Raw genomic sequence first — 20,273 nt, 5'->3', positions numbered from 1 at the left:
CCTTGCCTGTTTTCGCTCCCTTCTACTCCTTAAGTCCATACAACTCTGTATGGATCCAGATCTACAGTGCTGTTGTTTTCCCCTCCAGCGCTCAAAAGTTCAAAAAAGTCAGGGGAAAAGGTCTAAAGGTCTGACCAGAGCAATAGCCACCAAATGCGCGACTTACTCCCTCATAGCCGCCACCGGAAGTCCCCTCATAGCCGCCACCCGAAGTCAAATGTTCAATAATTATTAACAAATACACATTCGAGAGAATGTCATGTGAGAGTACCTTTAAGAAATGGATGTTTAAGCAATGTGCCTTTAAGAAATGGAGTGATGTCAGAGTGTGGGTGGAGCTTGGTTTTAGATCAGCCATTTTGCAGTTTGTAGTTTCAGTTTTGAGGAAGAGAGTTTGGGTGTGTGTCTGTGTTTGTAGTGAGCTGGATCTGCTGTGATCTCTGCCATGAAAGACTAAACCTGGATCATTTAGGTGATTTAAACTTATAAAAGTAAAGCCTTTAACCTGATGTGTTTCTGTTTAAAGGTGTTAAGTCTCATGGATGTTGAAATGAATAACTGAAGGATTATTTAGTGTTGTAATATTTTCAGGGTTATCTTTGAAGTAAGGGGTGTTAAGAGATCCAATGTTTATTTAAGAGGTTAAGTTGAGTTCATGGAATAAACATTGTTTTGTGTTTAAAAACCCACGTGTCCATAATTGTAATCCCACTCCGAGGCATCAAGCCGTGTGCTCGGAAAAGCAACAATAGCATTAAAGGGGGAGGTTGGTTGAACTCCATGATACATTTTGGGGTTCTGAAAACGCCTCTTCCATAACAATTGGGGACTCAAGGGATGTGGTATTTTAGTTTAAGTGGGGAGAGTGTTGTGAACACTTTCAGAGGCTTGGATGTTTTTGGGGGTGGAGACTGTCACACGTAATACCTTACTTTCAGAGAGTAAAAACAGACTGTTGGGTCTGGCAAAAACAGTGCAGTTAACATTACCTGTCAAAATGTGAAAAGATGAGGTAATTATGGCGGTGGTTAAGCATTTAAAGTTGCCCGAGATAGAATTTGACTCATTGGAAATGGAAAAAATTCAGTTGCAAATTAAACAAATGAAACATGAGAAAGAATTAAAGCGGCTGGAATACGAGAGCGAGAAGAAAAAGAGAAAGAGAGAGAGAGGAAAAAGAAAAGGAGAGAGAAGAAAGGAGAAAAGAAAGAATAGCCCGAGCAGAACAAAAAGAAAAAGAAAGGGAGATACAGATCAGAGAAAAAGATAAAGAGAGGGAGTTTGAACTTCGGAAAATGGCCATGAAACAGGAAAGTCAGTTAAAATTGGCAGGCATAAAGGGAAACGTACAGTTGGAGGATAGTGATGAGGATAGTGAGAAAGAGGGTCTTAGTCGAAGACTTGGTGGGTATCTATTTAAATATGTCCACGCATTGCCAAGGTTTGACGAGAAGGAAGTGGAAGCCTTTTTCATTTCATTTGAGAAGATAGCTAAACAAATGAAATGGCCACAGGACATGTGGGTATTACTGATTCAAACAAAGTGGTAGGTAGAGCTAGTGAAGTGTTTGCATCACTACCGGAGGAGGTATCTGGAACGGGAGGTGAAGAAATCCATCTTAAGTGCATATGAGCTAGTGCCTGAAGCTTATAGACAAGGGTTTAGAAATTTAAGGAAAGAATTTGGTCAAACACACATGGAGTTTGAAAGGCTCAAACAGAGAAATTTTGATAGGTGGAGAAGGGCTTTGAAAATAGACCAAACATATGAAGCTGTCAGAGAAATTATACTTTGAGGAGTTTAAAAATTCAATTCCTGATGCAGTGAGAACTCATGTGGAAGAACAGAGTGTTAAAACTGCGAGATTAGCAGCGGAAATGGCAGATGATTATGGATTAGTTCATAAATCAAAGCTTGGTTTCCGACATCAGTTTCAGCCGGTGAGGGATAGAAACTGGGGACATGAGAAATACTCAAGTGGTAAAGGTAAAGGTGATCTGATGGGAGACAATAAAGAGAGTGTACCTCAGATTTAAAAATAAATCCAGGAGGGTGGAAAAGAAATGAAACGTTTCAAATGTTTTCACTGTAATAAACTAGGCCATGTAAAGTCACAGTGTTGGTGGTTGAAGAAAAGCACTGGGAAGGCTGATGTGGTAAAACAGGATAAGACAGTGGGATTTGTTAGAGTGGAAAAGGAAAGCCCAAGGGAAGCGAAGGAGGTGCAAACGATTGTACAGCCTGTTCAAGAAGTAATTGTTAGGAAGGTGCCAGATGTCTTTAAAGAATTTACTTGTGTGGGTAAAGTTTACTCGTGTGTATCAGGAGGAGCAGGTAAAGAAGTCACAATTTTAAGAGATACAGGGGCTAGTCAATCTTTAATGGTAAGAGATGAGGAATTATGTAGTTTGGGAAGAATGTTGCCAGAAAAGGTGGTGATATGTGGAATTCAGGGTGACAGGAGTAGCATTCCATTATATAAGGCAAGATTGGAAAGTCCAGTGAAGAGTGGTGAAGTGGTAGTAGGAGTAATAGATAAACTATCTTGTCCAGGAATACAGTTTATCTTGCGTAATGATATAGCTGGATCGGAGGTGGGAGTGATGCCTACTGTGGTTGATAAGCCAGTGCAAAATCAGAAGTATTGAAGGATAAATATCCTGGGATTTTTCCAGATTGTGCAGTAACAAGGTCGCAAGTCACAGGTTAAGACAAGAGGAGAAATCAAAGAGTGAAGATGAAGTGGAAGTGCAATTACCAGAAACGATTTTTGATCAGATGGTTGAAAACGAACAAGAACAGGTGGAGGATGAGGCGGATATTTTTAGTTCAGGAAAATTGGCGGAGTTACAACAGAAAGATGTAGAAATAAAACGGATATATCAAAAAGCATATACGGAAGAGGAATCCGAGAGTATGCCAGTGTTATTACCGCAAAAGTGATGTCTTGATGAGAAAATGGAGACCTGTACATATGCAGGCGGATGAAAAGTGGGCAGAAGTTCATCAAGTAGTATTGCCTGTAGGGTATAGAAAGGAGGTGTTGAGGTACCAGTGGGAGGTCATTTGGGAATAAGGAAAACTCAAGCTACAATCCAGAAACATTTTTATTGGCCTGGACTACATAAAGATGTAGTTAAATTTTGTCAATCATGTCACACGACAAGTGATAGGGAAACCTCAAGCAGTGATAAAACCAGCGCCCTTAATACCCATTCTAGCATTTGAGGAACCTCTTACGAGGGTCATAATTGATTGTGTAGGACCCCTTTCTAAAACAAAAAGTGGGAATCAATATCTTTTGACTATAATGGATGTGTCTATCAGGTTTCCAGAGACCATTCCAGTACGTAATGTTACAGCTAAAAAGATTGTGGAGGAGTTACTTAAATTCTTTACTAGATATGGACTACCCACAGAAATTCAATCGGATCAAGGATCAAATTTTACTTCAAAGTTATTCAAAGAAGTTATGGATAGCTTGGGAATAAAATAATTTAAATCAACTGCGTATCATCCAGAATCGCAGGGAGCGTTAGAAAGGTGGCATCAGACATTAAAGACGATGTTGAGGGCGTATTGTCAAGATTATTCAGAAGATTGGGATAAGGGAATTCCATTCGTATTGTTTGCAATTAGGGATGCACCGAATGAGTCTACCAAATTTAGTCCTTTTGAACTAAATTTTGGTCATGAGGTAAGAGGACCACTTAAATTGATTAAAGAAAAATTGATGGGTGAGAAATCGGAAATTACACTATTGGATTACGTGTCAAATTTTAGGGAACGATTAAATAGAGCAGGTGAATTGGCTAGGCAACATTTGAAAGTTGCACAAAATGTGATGAAACGGGTAGCGGACAAGAAATCCAAAGTTCGTAGTTTTGCCAGTGGGGATAAAGTTTTAGTGTTGTTACCAGTGGTAGGGGAGCCTTTAAAAGCTAGGTTTTGTGGACCGTATCAGATTGAAAGGAAATTAAGTGAGGTGAATTATATGGTAAAAACCCCAGATAGAAGGTTTACCAAGTGTGTGTCATGTGAATATGCTTAAAAGGTACTTTGAAAGGGAAGGAGAGAAAAAGGAAGTTTTAATGATTTTAACTCAAGGTGACAAACCAAATCCAGATGACTGTGAATTTGACATACCTCAAATTAAATTGGAAAATGAGGATGTTCTTAAAAATCGGGATGAATTGTTAAGTTACCTTCCAGAGGAAAAAAAAACTGACCTGAAAGAGTTATTGATATCACATGGGCAATTTGGAGAGATAAATTGGGAAGTACCAAAATGGCTATATCTGATGTACATGTGGGAAATGCTGTTCCTATTAAACAACATCCATATAGACTTAACCCTTTAAAATTGGCACAGGTTAACAGAGATTGAGAGTATGCTTACAAATGGCATAATTGAAGTGGGTTGCAGCCAATGGAGCTCACCCATAGTGATGGTACCTAAACCAGACGGTACCTAATGGTTGTGTGTGGACTATCGAAAGGTGAATGCAGTTACAAGAAAGGACTCTTATCCTATCCCACGTTTGAAGGATTGCATTGAGAAAGTGGGACAATCTGCTTTTATTTCCAACTTCCAGACATGGAAAGAACATTTAAAACATCTTATGGAGTTCTTCGATCGACTTCAGGCGGCGGGTTTGGTGATGAACCTAGCCGAAAGTGAATTTGGAGAAGCCCGAATCACTTTCCCTGCGGAGTTTCCGATACCCTCAAGACAAAGGCAGACAATGCGATCTCTTAACATGAATGAATTTAATCAAACCTTTGTGCAAAGGTTTTGTGGCGTGATTACTCCTGATGGACTTGCTAAAGGAACATTTAAAATTTCAATGGACAGCGGACTTTTGACAGGCGTTTGACTGCTTGAAAGCTGTGATCAATAATGTTCCTGTATTGGAGAATTGCAAGGGTCCCTGTGGTCAGATTGAACTAAAGTATCTGATTCTAAAGAGAATTGCCGAGGAGTAGAGGAATGGATGGATCGTGCAGAGACTTTCTTGTTCAAAGAGACTGTCAATCGAGAAGGATTTTGGTTGGAGGAAGAAGAAAAAGGGACTATATTGTTATATCTGTTTGAGTGTGTTGTTTTCTTTAAATGAAAATGTATATTTACTGTGTGCATTTCTTAGTGGATGGTACAAAAGTGAAAAATGAAACCATCTTGAAGTTGATGGTTTATTTTTTTTCGTGGGGAGTGGTGTCATGTGAGAGTACCTTTAAGAAATGGATGTTTAAGCAATGTACCATTAAGAAATGCAATGATGTCAGAGTGTGGGTGGAGCTTGATTTTAGATCAGCCATTTTGCAGTTTTTAGTTTCAGTTTTGAGGAAAAGAGCTTGGATGTGTGTCTGTGTTTGCAGCGAGCTGGATCTGCTGTGATCTCTGCCATGAAAGACTATCTCTAGATCATTTGGGTGATTTAAAATCATAAAAGTAAAGCCTTTAACCTGATGTGTTTCTGTTTAATGGTGTTAAGTCTCATGGATGTTGAAAGGAATAACTGAAGGATTATTTAGTGTTGTAATATTTTCAGGGTTATCTTTGAAGTAAGGGATGTTAAGAGATCTAATGTTTATTTAAGAGATTAAGTTGAGTTCATGGGATAAACATTTTTTTGTGTTCAAAAACCCACTTGTCCATAATTGTAATCCCACACCTAGGGAACAAGCAGTGTGCTCGGAAAAGCAACAATAGCATTAAAGGGGGAGGTTGGTTGAACTCAATGATACATTTTGGGGTTCTGAAAATGCCTTTCCCCATAACAAGAAATAAAATTCAAATGAAAAATTATCTATTCATGATGAAAAGATTTAAGGATAGTCGAAGATTGAATCTTAGAATACTGCCAAAAAGTGTAGCAAACCGGAGGATTGGGATATTTTAGAAAACAGCCAAGACCAGAAATTGATAAAGAGTACAAAAAAATGGAACTGAGTGTACAGGGTCAGAGGAGGGCAACTCCAATGGTCAGCAGGTTTGTTCCTCAATTCCATCCTGCCTCCCAGCCATTTTTGCGAAGGCAAGATTAGGAGGGAGAAGGGGGGGGGGGGGGGGGGGAAAGAGAGAAGGGGCAGTCAGCCTAGGAGTCCTCCCTGTTAGACGTTTTAGTTGCTGTGATATGAAGTCTAAAGTTCTGTTCCTTTTTCACAAACACATTTATTTCATTCCAGCAGCCTTTGCACAAAACCCTTAATTATACATCACCTGACAGAGGCCACCTGAAGCCCCTTTACATAGTGTCAATTAATGGATACTTAACATAATACTGCCACACACAGTACAGGGTGTGGGTGGGAGTGGGGAAGATCTCGGAACCTTACCAGATGATGCAGTAGGAGGAGGCGGCCTCGGTGGTGGAGTTGAAAGGTAAGTGTGAGGAGGAGTTGGGAGAGGAGATCGAAGAGGGGACGTGGGCAGATGCCCTAGGGAGGGTGAACTCTTCCTCTTCGTGCGCAAGGCTCAGCCTCATACAGTTTAAGGTGCTGCACAGGGCACACATGACCGGGACAAGGATGAGCCGGTTCTTTGGGGGCGAGGACAGGCGTGTTAGGTGCTCAGGGAGCCCAGCAAATCACACCGATATGTTCTGGGCATGCCCAGCGCTGGAGGAATTTTGGAAGGGCGTAGCGAGGACGGTGCCGAGGGTGGGAGGATTCAGGGTCAAAATGGGCTGGGGGCTCGCAATATTTGGGGTGGCAGAGGAGCCGAGAGTGCAGGAGGCGAAAGAGGCCGGAATTCTGGTCTTTGCATCCCTGGTAGCCCGGCGAAGGATTCTCCTTCAGTGGAAAGATGCGAAGCCCCCAAGCGTGGAATCCTGGATCAGCGATATGGCAGGGTTCATTAAATTAGAGAGGGTGAAATTTGCCTTGAGAGGGTCGGTACAAGGGTTCATTAGGCGGTGGCAACCGCTCTTAGACTTTCTGGCAGAATGGTAGACATTGGTCAATGGCAGCAGCAGCTCGGGGGGGGGGGAACTTTATTTTTGTTTATGTTATTTACACTGGAGGGTCTGTATACACCTGTTGTGTTAAGTCGGGGTGTTAATGTTAATTTATTATTTATGTACAGAGGAGGGGGGGCGGGGGAGGAGGGGTTTGGGGGGTTGCTTTTTTAGATTGTGTTTTGTACTTAACCCTGTTGGGTTCTTTTTTCTTTCTCATTTTGTTATTGATATTTTATGAAAACCTTTAATAAAAATTTTTTTTTTTTTTTTTTTTAAATGGATACTTAACATAAATGAGACAACTAATTGCATGTCTCTTAACCCATTACTTAACAGTCTCCCCTTCCTTGGAGAAAAAAAAAATAATTAGGTGAAAACAAAATTTCAAGAAACTCAAATACACACATGATTTCCCTCCCCCCCTTTTATTTGTTTGGAGAAAGAAGAAAAAAAGTCACAGAAACAAGCGCCCTTCATTAACACTATCCAAAAGTTTCTGTGAACTCGCCCCCCTTTTCGTAAAACAGTCTGACAGTTGATAGCTCCTGTCGACCCATTTAATTTTTGTTATTTCCCCTCTGTCCAACATCTGCTTCAAACTTGCAATGTCTATCCGTAACCTCTTTTCATTGACACTTTTTGTAGAGTGCACGTTTTCCCACAGGGATTTATTGTCAATGTGACAGTCAATAGGTATATTACCCAAATCCCCAATCCCAAAATTTCTGTCAATATCTGACTTATGTAAAAGGCCATATCCACTGCCTCTACAAGGCTTAACGTCTCATCTGCCCAAGTGCTTTTTACCACTCTCCTTATTTTCTGTTTCCCACACACACAGGCAACATTTACCATTGTTCCCCAAAAGGAAAATTATAAAACATCCTGCGCTTGAAACCCCATCACATAAATTTGCGTAGGACGCATCACTATAAACGATGAGTTTCAAGTGCCTACGGTCACCTAAAACCGGGAACTTCAAAACACACTCCTGCATTTTTAGTTTGGCCAATGCTTTATTTGCTCTTATTAGGTCTTCCACTTGGGGATCATTCATTTTTGTACTCGACTCCAAGATGCCAAAACTCAAGTCCGGTCTAGTCTGTCTACCTAACCAGTTCAGTTGCCCAATTAAACTTCGCAGTTGCTCTTTTTCTATCTTTGAAACCATTGCGTCTTTTTGTGAAACTCGGCCAAGACTAATTGCTATTGGGCTGATGCTTTCCAAATAAGGTTGCTGACGTAAAGTTGCCCCTAACTTAGTCTGTCCAATTTCCAGTCCAATATATTTAAATGCACCGGAAGCCTGACTTCCAACCCTGAATTCTTTCCTTAAACCAGAGATTACAATAGCTTCAAAATCACTAGTCCCACCCCACAAAAAAATCATCGACATGCATCATAAAAATGCCAGAAAGATTTCCTTTATAGAGCCAGTAAAACATTGCAGGATCTGCTTGCAACTGGCAACAGCCTAACTTTAACAAAACTGACCGTACCGAAAAATACCAGACTCTAGAAGCATCATTTAATCCATATACACATTCATTCAACTTCCAGAGTACCCCTTCTGTGTTAGCTGCTTCTTTAGGCGGACGGAGAAAAATGTCTCTCTGGAGCTGATACCCGTGCAAAAAGGCAGCTTTTATATCTATAGATTTGCATTCCCATGCCTTTGTGGCTAATAACCTTTCCTGCTGTAGGTGAATCTACCCTTAAATCCTGATCTTCTAAGTTTTCTTCAAATCCCCTTGCCACAAGCCTGGCCTTTGCCTTATAAGTTCCATCCGGAAGAACCTTTTCCGTGCAAATCCATCTGTGGAATAGAGCTCTTTGTCCCCTATCCGGTACTTCGTGTATACCCCAAATTCACTCCAACTATGCAATTCTTGCTGTTTAGCTTCTTTGATATCTTTTTCATCTAATTTATTTGAAGCCACCAAAACCTCACGTGCATGTGGACTTCTACTCCTATTAGTATTCATAGTCTTACTCATGTTCCGAGATCTTGATAAACTACGTCCCCTCTCCCGCCTGTTCTCGTTCTGTACTGCTACTGCATGATCTTTTCCTTCTGCTGTGGGATGTCCTTTCAATAGTTCTCGACCTTTTCCTGTGGACCTGTTCACTATCCAATGTACTATCTGAACTGGCACTGCGTTTCTGTACCCTCCATTTTTGAACTTCGTTTTCCCAATCCATTGTCTTGGCTCCTTCCCCTGAATGCTGTACATTCAACCAATGTTTATACTTTCCAGTGGCCTTCCCTGCTCTACGAATAACAGTTGTATCCTTCCATTGACTAGACCCTTCAGGCAAGTATGTCACTTTTGTACCAACATTTGGAAAAATGGCCTGTTCTAATTCATCAGAAGTGTTGTGTTCCTCCACAGAAAACCTGTCTATATCAGTTAATTGGTCCTCGTAGTTCTGTAACACATGCGTACCAGATGACTCTGGTTCCTCGTCATGTCTGTCTGCTCTGTCTAAATTTGAAATCTGTACCCATTATCCTTGAATAATGTACCCTAGCAGTTTGATTACCATGTTGCAAAATAATTGCTTTGCCATCTATGCCTATGATCTTCCCTGGGCCTTTCCATTCATTATTGTCTCTCTTGTAGTATACCATGCCCCCTTACTGAAAAACAGCATCTGATGGTCGTACATTATGTCTTAAAGCTCTGCGAATTCTTTCAGAGACTTCTGCTTCCAAAAAAGCTTTTCTACTGCTATGTAATGCATTTAAATGTTCAGCAGAACCAGAGCTAATTGTAGTCCCCTCCCAAGCTGGAGGCTGGTCATCCAAAATGGACGGAATTTTAGGATTTCTACCAAACACTAATTGATAAGGACTATAGCCGCCAACCATCTGCAATGAATTCTTTGCATGTACTGCCCATGCTAAAGCTGAATTTAGCTGCAATTTGGTCGATCTGCCAAAATTTTCCAAAGCACGTCATCGATGACAGCATGATTTCTTTCACAGACACCATTACTAAATGGGCTTTCTGCAGCCGTATTCATAACTGTGATATTCAAGTTTTCACACATATCCCTAAACTCATCATTAGCAAATTCTCCCCCATTGTCCGTAAGGAATTTTGCCGGTGGACCCATTCCTGTCCCTATCCATTTTTCCACGATTTGATCCAGAATTACTCTCTTTTCTTTACTTCGTACAATCGTTGATTGACTAAATCTGGTTGCTAAATCTACAAAATAAATATATTATTTGCTTTATCCCAGATCTTACGGTCCATGGCCACAATGTCGTTAAAATCCCTGGCCAAAGGTAGGGTTACTATCGGTCGTGCTGGTGTCCTTCCGTACTTCCTACAAACTTCACAGCGATCACTAACCTGTTCTATCAGTTTAGTATAGTCGTCATCCCTTACTCCTGCATCCTTTAATACATTTTTCAGCCTCCGAGGAGACGTATGTGCAAATTGCCTATGCAGTTTTAATACAAGCTTTTTATCAGCTAAAGTCCCATTTTCAATTGCCATTAACACATCCTTAACCACTCTACTTGAAATGTTATTTGTCAGTAATGGAATACAATAGTGTGTCGACTGTGTAAATTGTAAGTCCACCGTCTTTCCAAATACTGTTGCCTTATCCTGTTCCATATCCAGTTTCATGTGTGCTTTCTTCATCGACAGTCTGCTCAGAAGCAAAGGTATCTCACTTGATAGAACATCCGTGCTAGTGAAATGATTCACTCCGGCAATATTGCAAGGGATCACTCTTTTCAGCAACTTCAGAGTATTATCATCCCCAAACCTGAAACTTGTGGAACTTTCAAATTCCTTAACCTTGTTATGATTTTCAGCATTCAAAGGGTCCAGGTAACATTCTTTTTTATTTAAAAAAAATACATTTATTTAAGTTTTTTAACACAATTTTTCTCCCTTACAAACAATAACCCCCCCCCCCCGTAACCAAAAAAAAAGGGAAATCGCGCAGAGCAAGATATATACATGGCAAAATGATATATTTACACAGCTTTGTACACTGGCCCTCACCCGTACGTGCCAGTTTCCCTAACCCTTCATGTTATCTCTTGCTCATCCACCCTCCCAGGCAGTCCCCCCCCCCCCCAAGGTTGCTGCTGCTGCTGACCGACCTTCCTCTAACGCTCTGCGAGATAGTCTAGGAACGGTTGCCACCGCCTGCAGAACCCCTGCGCAGACCCTCTCAAGGCGAACTTAATCCTCTCCAACTTTATGAACCCAGCCATATCATTTATCCAGGCCTCCAGGCTGGGGGGCTTCGCCTCCTTCCACATTAGCAAGATCCTTCGCGGGCTACTAGGGACGCAAAGGCCAGAATGACGGCCTCTTTCGCCTCCTGCACTCCCGGGTCGTCCACTACTCCAAATATTGCTAGCCCCCAGCTTGGCTTGACCCGGACTTTCACCACCTGAGATATTTCTCCCGCCACTCCTCTCCAGAACCCCTCCAGTGCCGGGCATGACCAAAACACATGGACGTGGTTCGCTGGGCTCCGAGCACCTTCCACATCTGTCCTCCACCCCAAAGAACCTACTCAACCTCGCCCCCGTCAAGTGCGTTCTGTGGACCACCTTAAATTGTATCAGGCTGAGCCCGGCACACGAGGAGGAATTAACCCTAACTAGGGCATCAGCCCACAGACCTTCCTCGATCTCCTCCCCCAGCTCCTCCTCCCATTTACCATTCAACTCTTCTCCCAGCACTTCCCCCTCTTCTTTCAACACCTGGTGTATTTCCGACACCTTGCCCTCCCCGACCCATACACCCGAGATCACCCTATCTTGAACTTCTTGTGCCGGGAGCAACGGGAATTCCCTCACCTGTCGCCTCACCTGCATATATCTAAAGGCATTTCCCGGGGGTAACTCGAACTTCTCCTCCAGTGCCCCAAGGCTCGCAAACGTCCCGTCGATGAACAGGTCCCCCATTCTTCCAATCCCCACCCGATGCCATCTCTGGAACCCCCCCGTCCATCTTCCCCCAGGACAAACCGGTGGTTACCCCTGAACGGGGACCACACCGATGCTCCCATTGCACCCCGGTGCCGTCTCCACTGGCCCCAGATCCTTAGCTTTGCCGCCACCACCGGGCTCGTGGTATACTTTGTCGGCGAGAGCGGCAGCGGTGCCGTCACCAACGCCCCCAGGCTTGTTCCTTTACAGGACGCCATCTCCATCCTCTTCCATGCCGCCCCCTCTCCCTCCATAACCCACTTGCGGATCATCGCCACATTTGCTGCCCAGTAGTAGCTCCCCAGGTTTGGCAGCGCCAACCCTCCTCGGTCCCTACTGCGTTCCAGGAACCCTCTCCTTACTCTCGGGGTCTTATTCGCCCACACAAACCCCATAATACTCCTGCCTACTCTCTTAAAAAAGGCCTTAGTGATCACGATGGGAAGGCACTGAAACACAAACAGAAACCTCGGAAGGACCACCATTTTGACCGACTGCACTCTACCCGCCAGCGAGAGCGGTAACATGGCCCATCTTTTGAAATCCTCCTCCATTTGCTCCACCAACCTAGTCAGATTCAGTTTATGTAGGGTCCCCCAACTCCTGGCTATCTGGATCCCCAGATACCGAAAGCTCCCCTCCGCCCTCCTCAGCGGTAGGTCCCCTATCCCTCTTTCTTGGTCCCCCGCCTGTAATACAAAGAGCTCACTCTTCCCTACGTTGAGCTTATAGCCCGAAAACTCCCCAAACTCCCTTAGAGTCTGCATGACCTCCACCATCCCTTCCATTGGATCCGCCACGTACAGCAACAGGTCATCCGCATATAGCGACACCCGATGCTCTTCTCCCCCTCGGACCACCCCCCTCCATTTATTAGACTCGGACCACCCCCCTCCATTTATTAGACTCCCTCAATGACATGGCCAATGGTTCGATCGCCAATGCGAACAACAGGGGGGACAGGGGGCATCCCTGCCTCGTCCCTCGGTACAGTCGAAAGTATTCCGACCTCTGCCGGTTCGTCACTACACTCGCCATCGGGGCTCTGTAAAGGAGCTTAACCCAATTGAGAAACCCTACCCCGAACCCAAACCTACACAGCACCTCCCAGAGGTACTCCCACTCTACTCGGTCAAAGGCCTTCTCCGCGTCCATAGCTGCCACTATCTCCGCCTCTCCCTCCTCCGATGGCATCATTATCACGTTTAAGAGCCGCCGCACATTGGTGTTTAGCTGCCTACCCTTTACAAATCCCGTCTGGTCCTCGTGGATTACCCCCGGGACACAGTCCTCGATCCTCGTGGCGAGCACTTTTGCCAGCAACTTTGCATCCACATTGAGGAGCGAGATCGGCCTGTACGACCCACATTGCAGTGGGTCCTTGTCTCGCTTTAGGATCAAAGAAATTGTCGCTTCCGACATTGTCGGGGGCAGGGTCCCCTCCTCTCTTGCCTCATTAAAGGTCCTCACCAGTAGCAGGGCCAACAGGTCTGCGTACTTCCTGTAGAACTCCACCGGGAATCCGTCCGGTCCCGGGGCCTTCCCCGCCTGCATGCTCCCCAAACCCTTGCTCAGCTCCTCCAACCCAATTGAGCCCCCACACCAGCCACCTCTTGCTCATCCCCTCTTCCCGCACTGGGGGCTGGGATCTGTACAGCTCTTCATAAAAAGCCTTAAATACCTCGTTTATTTTCGTCGCACTCCGAACCGTGGCTCCCCTTCCATCTTTGACTCCCCCTATTTGCCTCACTGCCATCCTCTTACGGAGCCGGTGTGCCAGCATCAGACTAGCCTTTTCCCCATACTCGTAGGTCGCCCCCTGCGCTTTCCTCCATTGTACCTCCGCCTTCCCTGTGGTCAACAGATCAAACTCCGTCTGGAGCCGTCGTCTTTCCCCAAGTAATCTTTCCTCCGGGGCCTCTGCGTATCTCCTGTCCACTCTCAATCTCCCCCACTAACCGCTCCCTTTCCACACCCTCTGTCTTCTCCCTATGAGCCCTAATGGAGATTAGCTCTCCCCTGATCACCGCCTTCAACGCCTCCCATACCACCCCCACCTCCCCGTTGTCGTTGGCCTCCAAGTACCTTTCGATACACCCCCTCACCTTCCCACACACCACCTCGCCCGCCAGCAGTCCCACATCCAGCCGCCACAACGGGCGTTGGTCCCTCTCCTCTCCTAGCTCCAGTTCCACCCAGTGCGGGGCATGGTCCGAAACGGCTGTGGCCGAATACTCCGTCCCCTCCACCCTCCGGATGAGCGCCCTACCCAGAACAAAGAAATCTATCCGGGAGTAGACTTTGTGTACATGGGAGAAGAAAGAAAATTCCCTGGCCTGCGGCCTTGCAAACCACCATGGGTCCACTCCCCCCCTCCCCCGCCCATCTGATCCATAAACCCCCTAAGTACCTTGGCCGCCGCCGGCCTCTTTCCAGTCCTTGATTTGGAGTGGTCCAGTGCTGGATCCAACACTGTATTGAAGTCCCCTCCCATTATCAGGCCTCCTATCTCCAGGTCCGGAATGCGCCCCAACATGCGCTTCATGAATTCTGCATCATCCCAGTTTGGGACGTATACGTTTACCAACACCAACCACGGCCCTTGCAGCCTACCGCTCACCATTACATATCGCCCTCCATTGTCCGCTACCATAGTCTTGGCCTCAAATGATACCCGCTTTCCCACCAATATTGCCACCCCTCTATTCTTCGCGTCCAGTCCAGAGTGGAATACCTGTCCTACCCATCCCTTTCTTAGCCTGACCTGGTCTGCCACCTTCAGGTGTGTCTTTTGGAGCATGGCCACGTCCGCCTTCAGTCCCTTTAAGTGCGCGAACACTCGAGCCCTCTTCACCAGCCCATTCAGGCCCCTCACATTCCACGTTATCAGCCGGATTGGAGGGGCTCTCAAACCGCCCCCCCCCCGCCGACTAGCCATCTCCTTTTCTGGGCCAGTCCCGTTTCCACGCCTCCCTCACCCTCCAGTCCCCCAAAGGGGGGACCCCCGTCCCGACCACCTCTTCTGTGTCCCATTCCCTTTCGGCCAGTGCAGCAGCAACCCTCCCCACCCCCCCTTCCCCCGCTGGAACCCTGTCTAGCTTTTTTGCTCCCCCCATGTCACTCCCGTAAGTCAGCTGATGCCTGCTGACCCCGGCTTCCCCCGCCGTCCCATTGACCTCCCCGCGTGGGAGTCTCCCAATCCATATGCATTCCTTCGTTTCCCTTCCCGCCTTTCTTCCCACGCGCGGGAAAACACCCCGCGCTTTCCAAAGCCCTCTCCGCCCCCTCTGGCGCAGCTCCTGTCGCGGCCTTGTCTCTCTCCCCCAGCCCATGTAACATTTCCTGCGCGTGATTGACCCCCTATATACAACAACCACCACACATCAAACCCCAAAACACCCCCCCCACCCTCACCAACCCTCAGTTACGGTCCAACTTTTCGGCTTGTACAAAGTCCACGCCTCTTCAGGCGTTTCAAAGTAATAGTGTTGGCCCTTGTATGTGACCCACAGTCGCGCTGGCTGCAGCATTCTGAATTTCACTTCTTTCCGGTACAACGCCGCTTTGGCCCGGTTGAAACCCGCTCTCAGCTTTGCAACCTCCGTGCTCCAGTCCGGGTATATTCGGATCTCTGCTTTGTCCCACTTACTGCTCCGCTCCTTCTTGGCCCATCTCAGGACCCACTCTCTGTCCGTGAACCGGTGGAACCTCACCACCATCGCCCTTGGCGGCTCATTTGCCTGGGGCTTCTTGGCCAGCACCCGATGTGCCCCGTCCAACTCCAGCGGCCTCAAAGGGGCCTTCGTGCCCATCATCGCCTCAAACATCGTGCTCGCGTATGCCCCGGCATCAGCCCCTTCCACTCCCTCAGTGAGACCCAGGATTCGCAGATTCTTTCTCCTCGACCTGTTCTCCAGGTCTTCGAGTCTTCCCGCCCACCTCTTGTGTAGCGCCTCGTTCTGCTCCACTCTCACCGCCAGGCCCACGAGCTCGTCCTCGTTCTGACTGACTCTTTTCTGTACCTCCTGGATCTTAGCTTCGTGGGCCTTCTGGGTGATCCCGAGTCCTTGAATTGCCGAAAGCATCTCCTGGCCGCCGCCATTTTGTTTTCTTTCCCTCGCTTCTCCCGTTGCTCCAGTGCCGCTCCTTTGGCCGTTACACTTCTGGTCCGTTTCATAGAAGTTGGAGGGGGACCTCTCTCTTCCCTTCCCCACAGGTTGCATTAAAAAAAAAAGTTCCGTTGGGGCTCCTCGAACGAGCCCGAAAGTCCGTGGTAGCGGGAGCTGCCGAATCGTGCGGCTTAGCTCCACATAGCCGCAACCAGAAGTCGAGAGGGGATCCTTTTGGCAGTGTTCGCTTCACCAGTCTGCCCCAAAAAGTCTATAGAAACTCCTGAAAAAGGTCGGAGAGTCGGTTCCAGACGGGAGCTGCCGAATGCGCGACCTACTCCTCCATGGCCACCACCGGAAGCCTCGTCCCTGCTTCTTCAATGGCCTTGGTAGATCTTTTCACAGTTGTTCCCTCTGCTGCTAGAATTCACCTTTGATAGAGGCCCTCAAGTCAGATTGCAGCTTTAAGCTTGCCATTCCTCCGCCTGCATGCTGGAAGAGGCTTTTGTCTATTCCTGCAGCTCAAGCCAAATCTTTTACTGCTGGCTCTGGTAACCAAAAGATATAACATTCCTGGGGGATACTGTCAGGGGAATGCTGCAGTCTTCTTCCCACACCGGGAAATGTCAAACAAATGCCAGGGGGCCCTGTCAAAGAGCCCAAAAGTCCGTTCCAAGCGGGAGCTACCGAATATGCGACCGAGCTCTGCATAGCCACACCCGGTAGTCTCCCAGGTAACATTTTAACCAGTCAATTCTACACACAGTAGATGTGCAGCCACTGTCCAATACAGCACAGTTGAAGGATTTGGCAACCAACACCCTTATTACCGGTGTAAAACTGCTCGTCAATAGGACAATGCCTTCTTTCTGGTCACTATCCTTTTCCTCTTCTGACTCTTCCGTGTCATGTGTCGCTTCAAACATGATCATAACGAGTTGGACAGTTGAAAGCATAATGGTATTGAGTGTCACATCGAAAACATCGATTTATCATGCCCCGTGCATTTCTGGGGTGCATCTTCCTATCGTATCCTAACTGGGTTTCTGTCTTCATAATTTCCTTGTCTCGGTCTCCTTCTATAGTCTTGAGCCCTGTTCGTAGCCATACGATTTCACCATCCTGTTAGTAATGTATCTTCCATATTCTGCCCTATTGCAGGCTGACCTATTTGGGTCATCAGAGCCATCGGAATCGAATGTTTCCCCAGAAACTTTTGTAAAGCTTTTGTCATCTGTTCGAATAAGGTATCCTTATCAGTAAACTGAACTCCTGTCAAAACCAGGAGCCTATCCATGTTACTCACTCTAGCACTGTCAAGTAATTTAAAGGCCAACACATGTGGAAATTCCAGGTTGTGTTTCTGCCAAATTCCATTATATAGTCTTCCATGGTGATATCCTCCATTTTCCGGAACTTATCAAAATCCGGCCATGCTTCATACGCACTTAACAAGTCATCTTTCTTATGAATCTTATCCATATAATGTAATAAAGTCTCCAGAGTCTAACTCTTCCAATTCCAGCTCAGAAAGCACTTTGTTTCGGATTTTACTGCCATATGGTAGAGAAAGAGCGAATGCCATGCCTTGTTTTCTCTTTCCCAAAGCAGTTACCTTAGTCCACATAACTACTGCACTTCTCCATTGGTCGTACTATTCCCTTTCAGAAAATAAGGGAGGATAGTCATATCCAGCCATCTTTATCCTCGGTTCAGCCATATATCCCTTTTTTTCTTTCTTTTCTCACTCACTCCTTGGTTTGATCTGGAAAAGTTGTACCTTTCAACCCTTCACATTTACACAGCAACCATCCTCTGCTACCAATTGTTAGACGTTTTAGTTGCTGTGATATGAAGAGTCTAAAGTTCTGTTCCTTTTTCACAAACACACATTTATTTTATTCCAACAGCCTTTGCACAAAACTCTTCACTACACATCACCTGACAGAGGCCACCTGAAGCCCCTTTACATATGTGTCAATTAATGGATACTTAACATAAATGAGACAACTAATTGCATGTCTCTTAACCCATTACTTAACACTCCCTGCCGGAGTGCAGGAGTAGCTACAGGCAATCCTGTAGAGCGGTTTCAGTCCTACAGTGGTAGCCTGGCTTCTTCATCTATTTTTTTTCCAAGATTAAAAAAGTTGAGAGAATAAATGCCATCATGTTGAATCATCCTCTCAAATAGTGAGCTTGCTACTCCTCTCAAGCTGTAAGGCCATCATCAATCCTCCAGCTTAGAGAGCCCTACCTGTAATTCTTAATTAGATGCAGAACCTGTCTCCAAGACAAGAAACGATCCACAACCGCCACAAAAATCCCATGAGTAACTGTTTCCCCACCAGGGCTGTTTTGGGGCCCGGAAACAGTCCCAACTTCTGTTTCCCACCCCAGGAAGGAAAATCTACCTGTCTTTTCTGAAGTTATAAAAATATATAGTGGAAATAGTAGGGAACTGATGGCCTAATTAGAAATAATTGTTACAGCGTTGGTACTTTGAGCAATTAATGGGACCAAAAGCTGACAAATCCATTACCTGAATGGTCGCCATTCTAGAGTTCTAAGTCGTGACTGCAGATGGAGTGGGTGCATTTGGTTGTGATATTCCAAAATTGCCAAGATTGTGGGCCAGTCCAAATGGACTGAAGGTAACAAATATTCAAGAAATGCAGAAGAGAGAAAACAACTACTAAGGCACTTTGCCTGACATAAGTCATTGGGAAAATGCTGGACTCCATTCTATTAAGCAAGTAGCATATTTTGAGAATGTAACTAGCCAGGCAGATAAAGAGCCACTGGATGCAGTACATTTCAGTTTTCAACAGGAATGTGATAAGATGACGCAAGGAAGTTTGATATACAAGATAAGGGTTCATGGGGGTTAGGGTAATGTAGTAGGATTGATGGGGGATTAGTTGAAGATCAGAGAACAGAATCTGAATAAACAGGCAATTTTCAGGCTGGCAGACTAATGGTAGTTCATACGATACAAGAACTTAGGCCATTTGGCCCATCAAGTCTGCTGTACCATTCAATTATGGCTGATCTCATCCTGGCCTTAACTCCACGGTCCTCTCTGTACTCCATAACCTTTCAACCCATTACCAATTTTAAAACTGTCAAACTCCTCAAATTTACATACTGTCCCAGCATCCATTACACTCTGGGGTAGCAAATTTTACAGATTCACAACCCTTCAGAAGTCGCTTCTCCTCAACTCTGTTTTAAATTTGCTATTTCTTCTCCTCTTATCCGAAGACTATGAGCTGTTGTTCTAGAGCTCCCCACAGAAAGAAGCATCCGCTCCACGTTTACTTTATCCATACCTTTTGTCATCCTGTACACCTCAATTTGATCTCCCCTCATTCTTCTGAACTCTCTAGGCCTAAACTGTTCAATCTCTCTTTATTGGAGAAACCCCATATCTCTGGAATCAATCTAGTGAATCTCCTTTGAACTTCCTCCAATGCCACTATATCTTTGCTCAAATAAGGGGACCAAAATTGTGCACAATACTCCCGGTGTGGTCTCACCAATGCTTTGTATAGTCGCAACAACACTTGAAAATGAAAATCGCTTATTGTCACAAGTAGGCTTCAAATGAAGTTACTGTGAAAAGCCCCTAGTCGCCACATTCCGGCGCTTGTTCGGGGAGGCTGGTACGGGAATTGAACCGTGCTGCTGGCCTGCATTGGTCTGCTTTAAAAGCCAGCTATTTAGCCCTGTGTGCTAAACCAGCCCCTGGTTTCCACTTCCATACCTTTATACTCTATTCCTTTAGCTATAAATGCCAATAGTTCATTTGCATTCTTTATTATCTGCTGTACCTGTATGCTTCTTTTCTGTGACACATGAACGATCCCTCTGCTACAGAGCATCCCAAAGTATTAAAGATCACACATGCAAAAGGACAAGGGTCAAATAATGCATGCAAATAAGAGGGACAAGTGTGTGCAAACACAAATGGCAAGGGACACAGCAGCCCAGCTTCACTTTTTTCACAGCCAGACAAAAGCAAATCCAATTTATACATAACAAAGATTTCAGACTTTGAAAGAATTCAGTGTGCACTTACCAGACAATTCCTTGAGCCCCTGAACCTATGGGCTTCAATGACTGGTAACGCTTAAGAACCGTGAAGGTAGAATCACCAACTTGTACACTGTAGAATCCTGTGTCACTGTTAATTTCACTCATGTTGTAGTGTTTTCAGTAACGGAATCTAT

The 20,273-nt window shown here is 45.4% G+C and overlaps 1 protein-coding gene across 4 annotated transcripts in view; it reads right to left on the bottom strand.

Annotated features, from left to right (window-relative positions):
- LOC140426960 (mitogen-activated protein kinase 9) overlaps nucleotides 1–20,273 on the bottom strand; it is a 114,150-nt gene that overhangs the window by 90,433 nt on the left and 3,444 nt on the right. For all 4 annotated transcript variants that reach the window (XM_072512278.1, XM_072512279.1, XM_072512280.1 and 1 more), the window contains exon 2: nucleotides 20,123–20,269. In XM_072512278.1, the coding sequence (XP_072368379.1) occupies nucleotides 20,123–20,244 (122 nt within the window). In that variant the 5' untranslated portion in view covers nucleotides 20,245–20,269. The remainder of the gene's footprint in view (nucleotides 1–20,122; nucleotides 20,270–20,273) is intronic.

Source organism: Scyliorhinus torazame, chromosome 7, assembly GCF_047496885.1.
Source record: "Scyliorhinus torazame isolate Kashiwa2021f chromosome 7, sScyTor2.1, whole genome shotgun sequence".
NCBI classification, from domain to species: Eukaryota; Metazoa; Chordata; class Chondrichthyes; order Carcharhiniformes; family Scyliorhinidae; genus Scyliorhinus; species Scyliorhinus torazame.
This window is presented reverse-complemented; position numbering and strand designations above follow the sequence as displayed.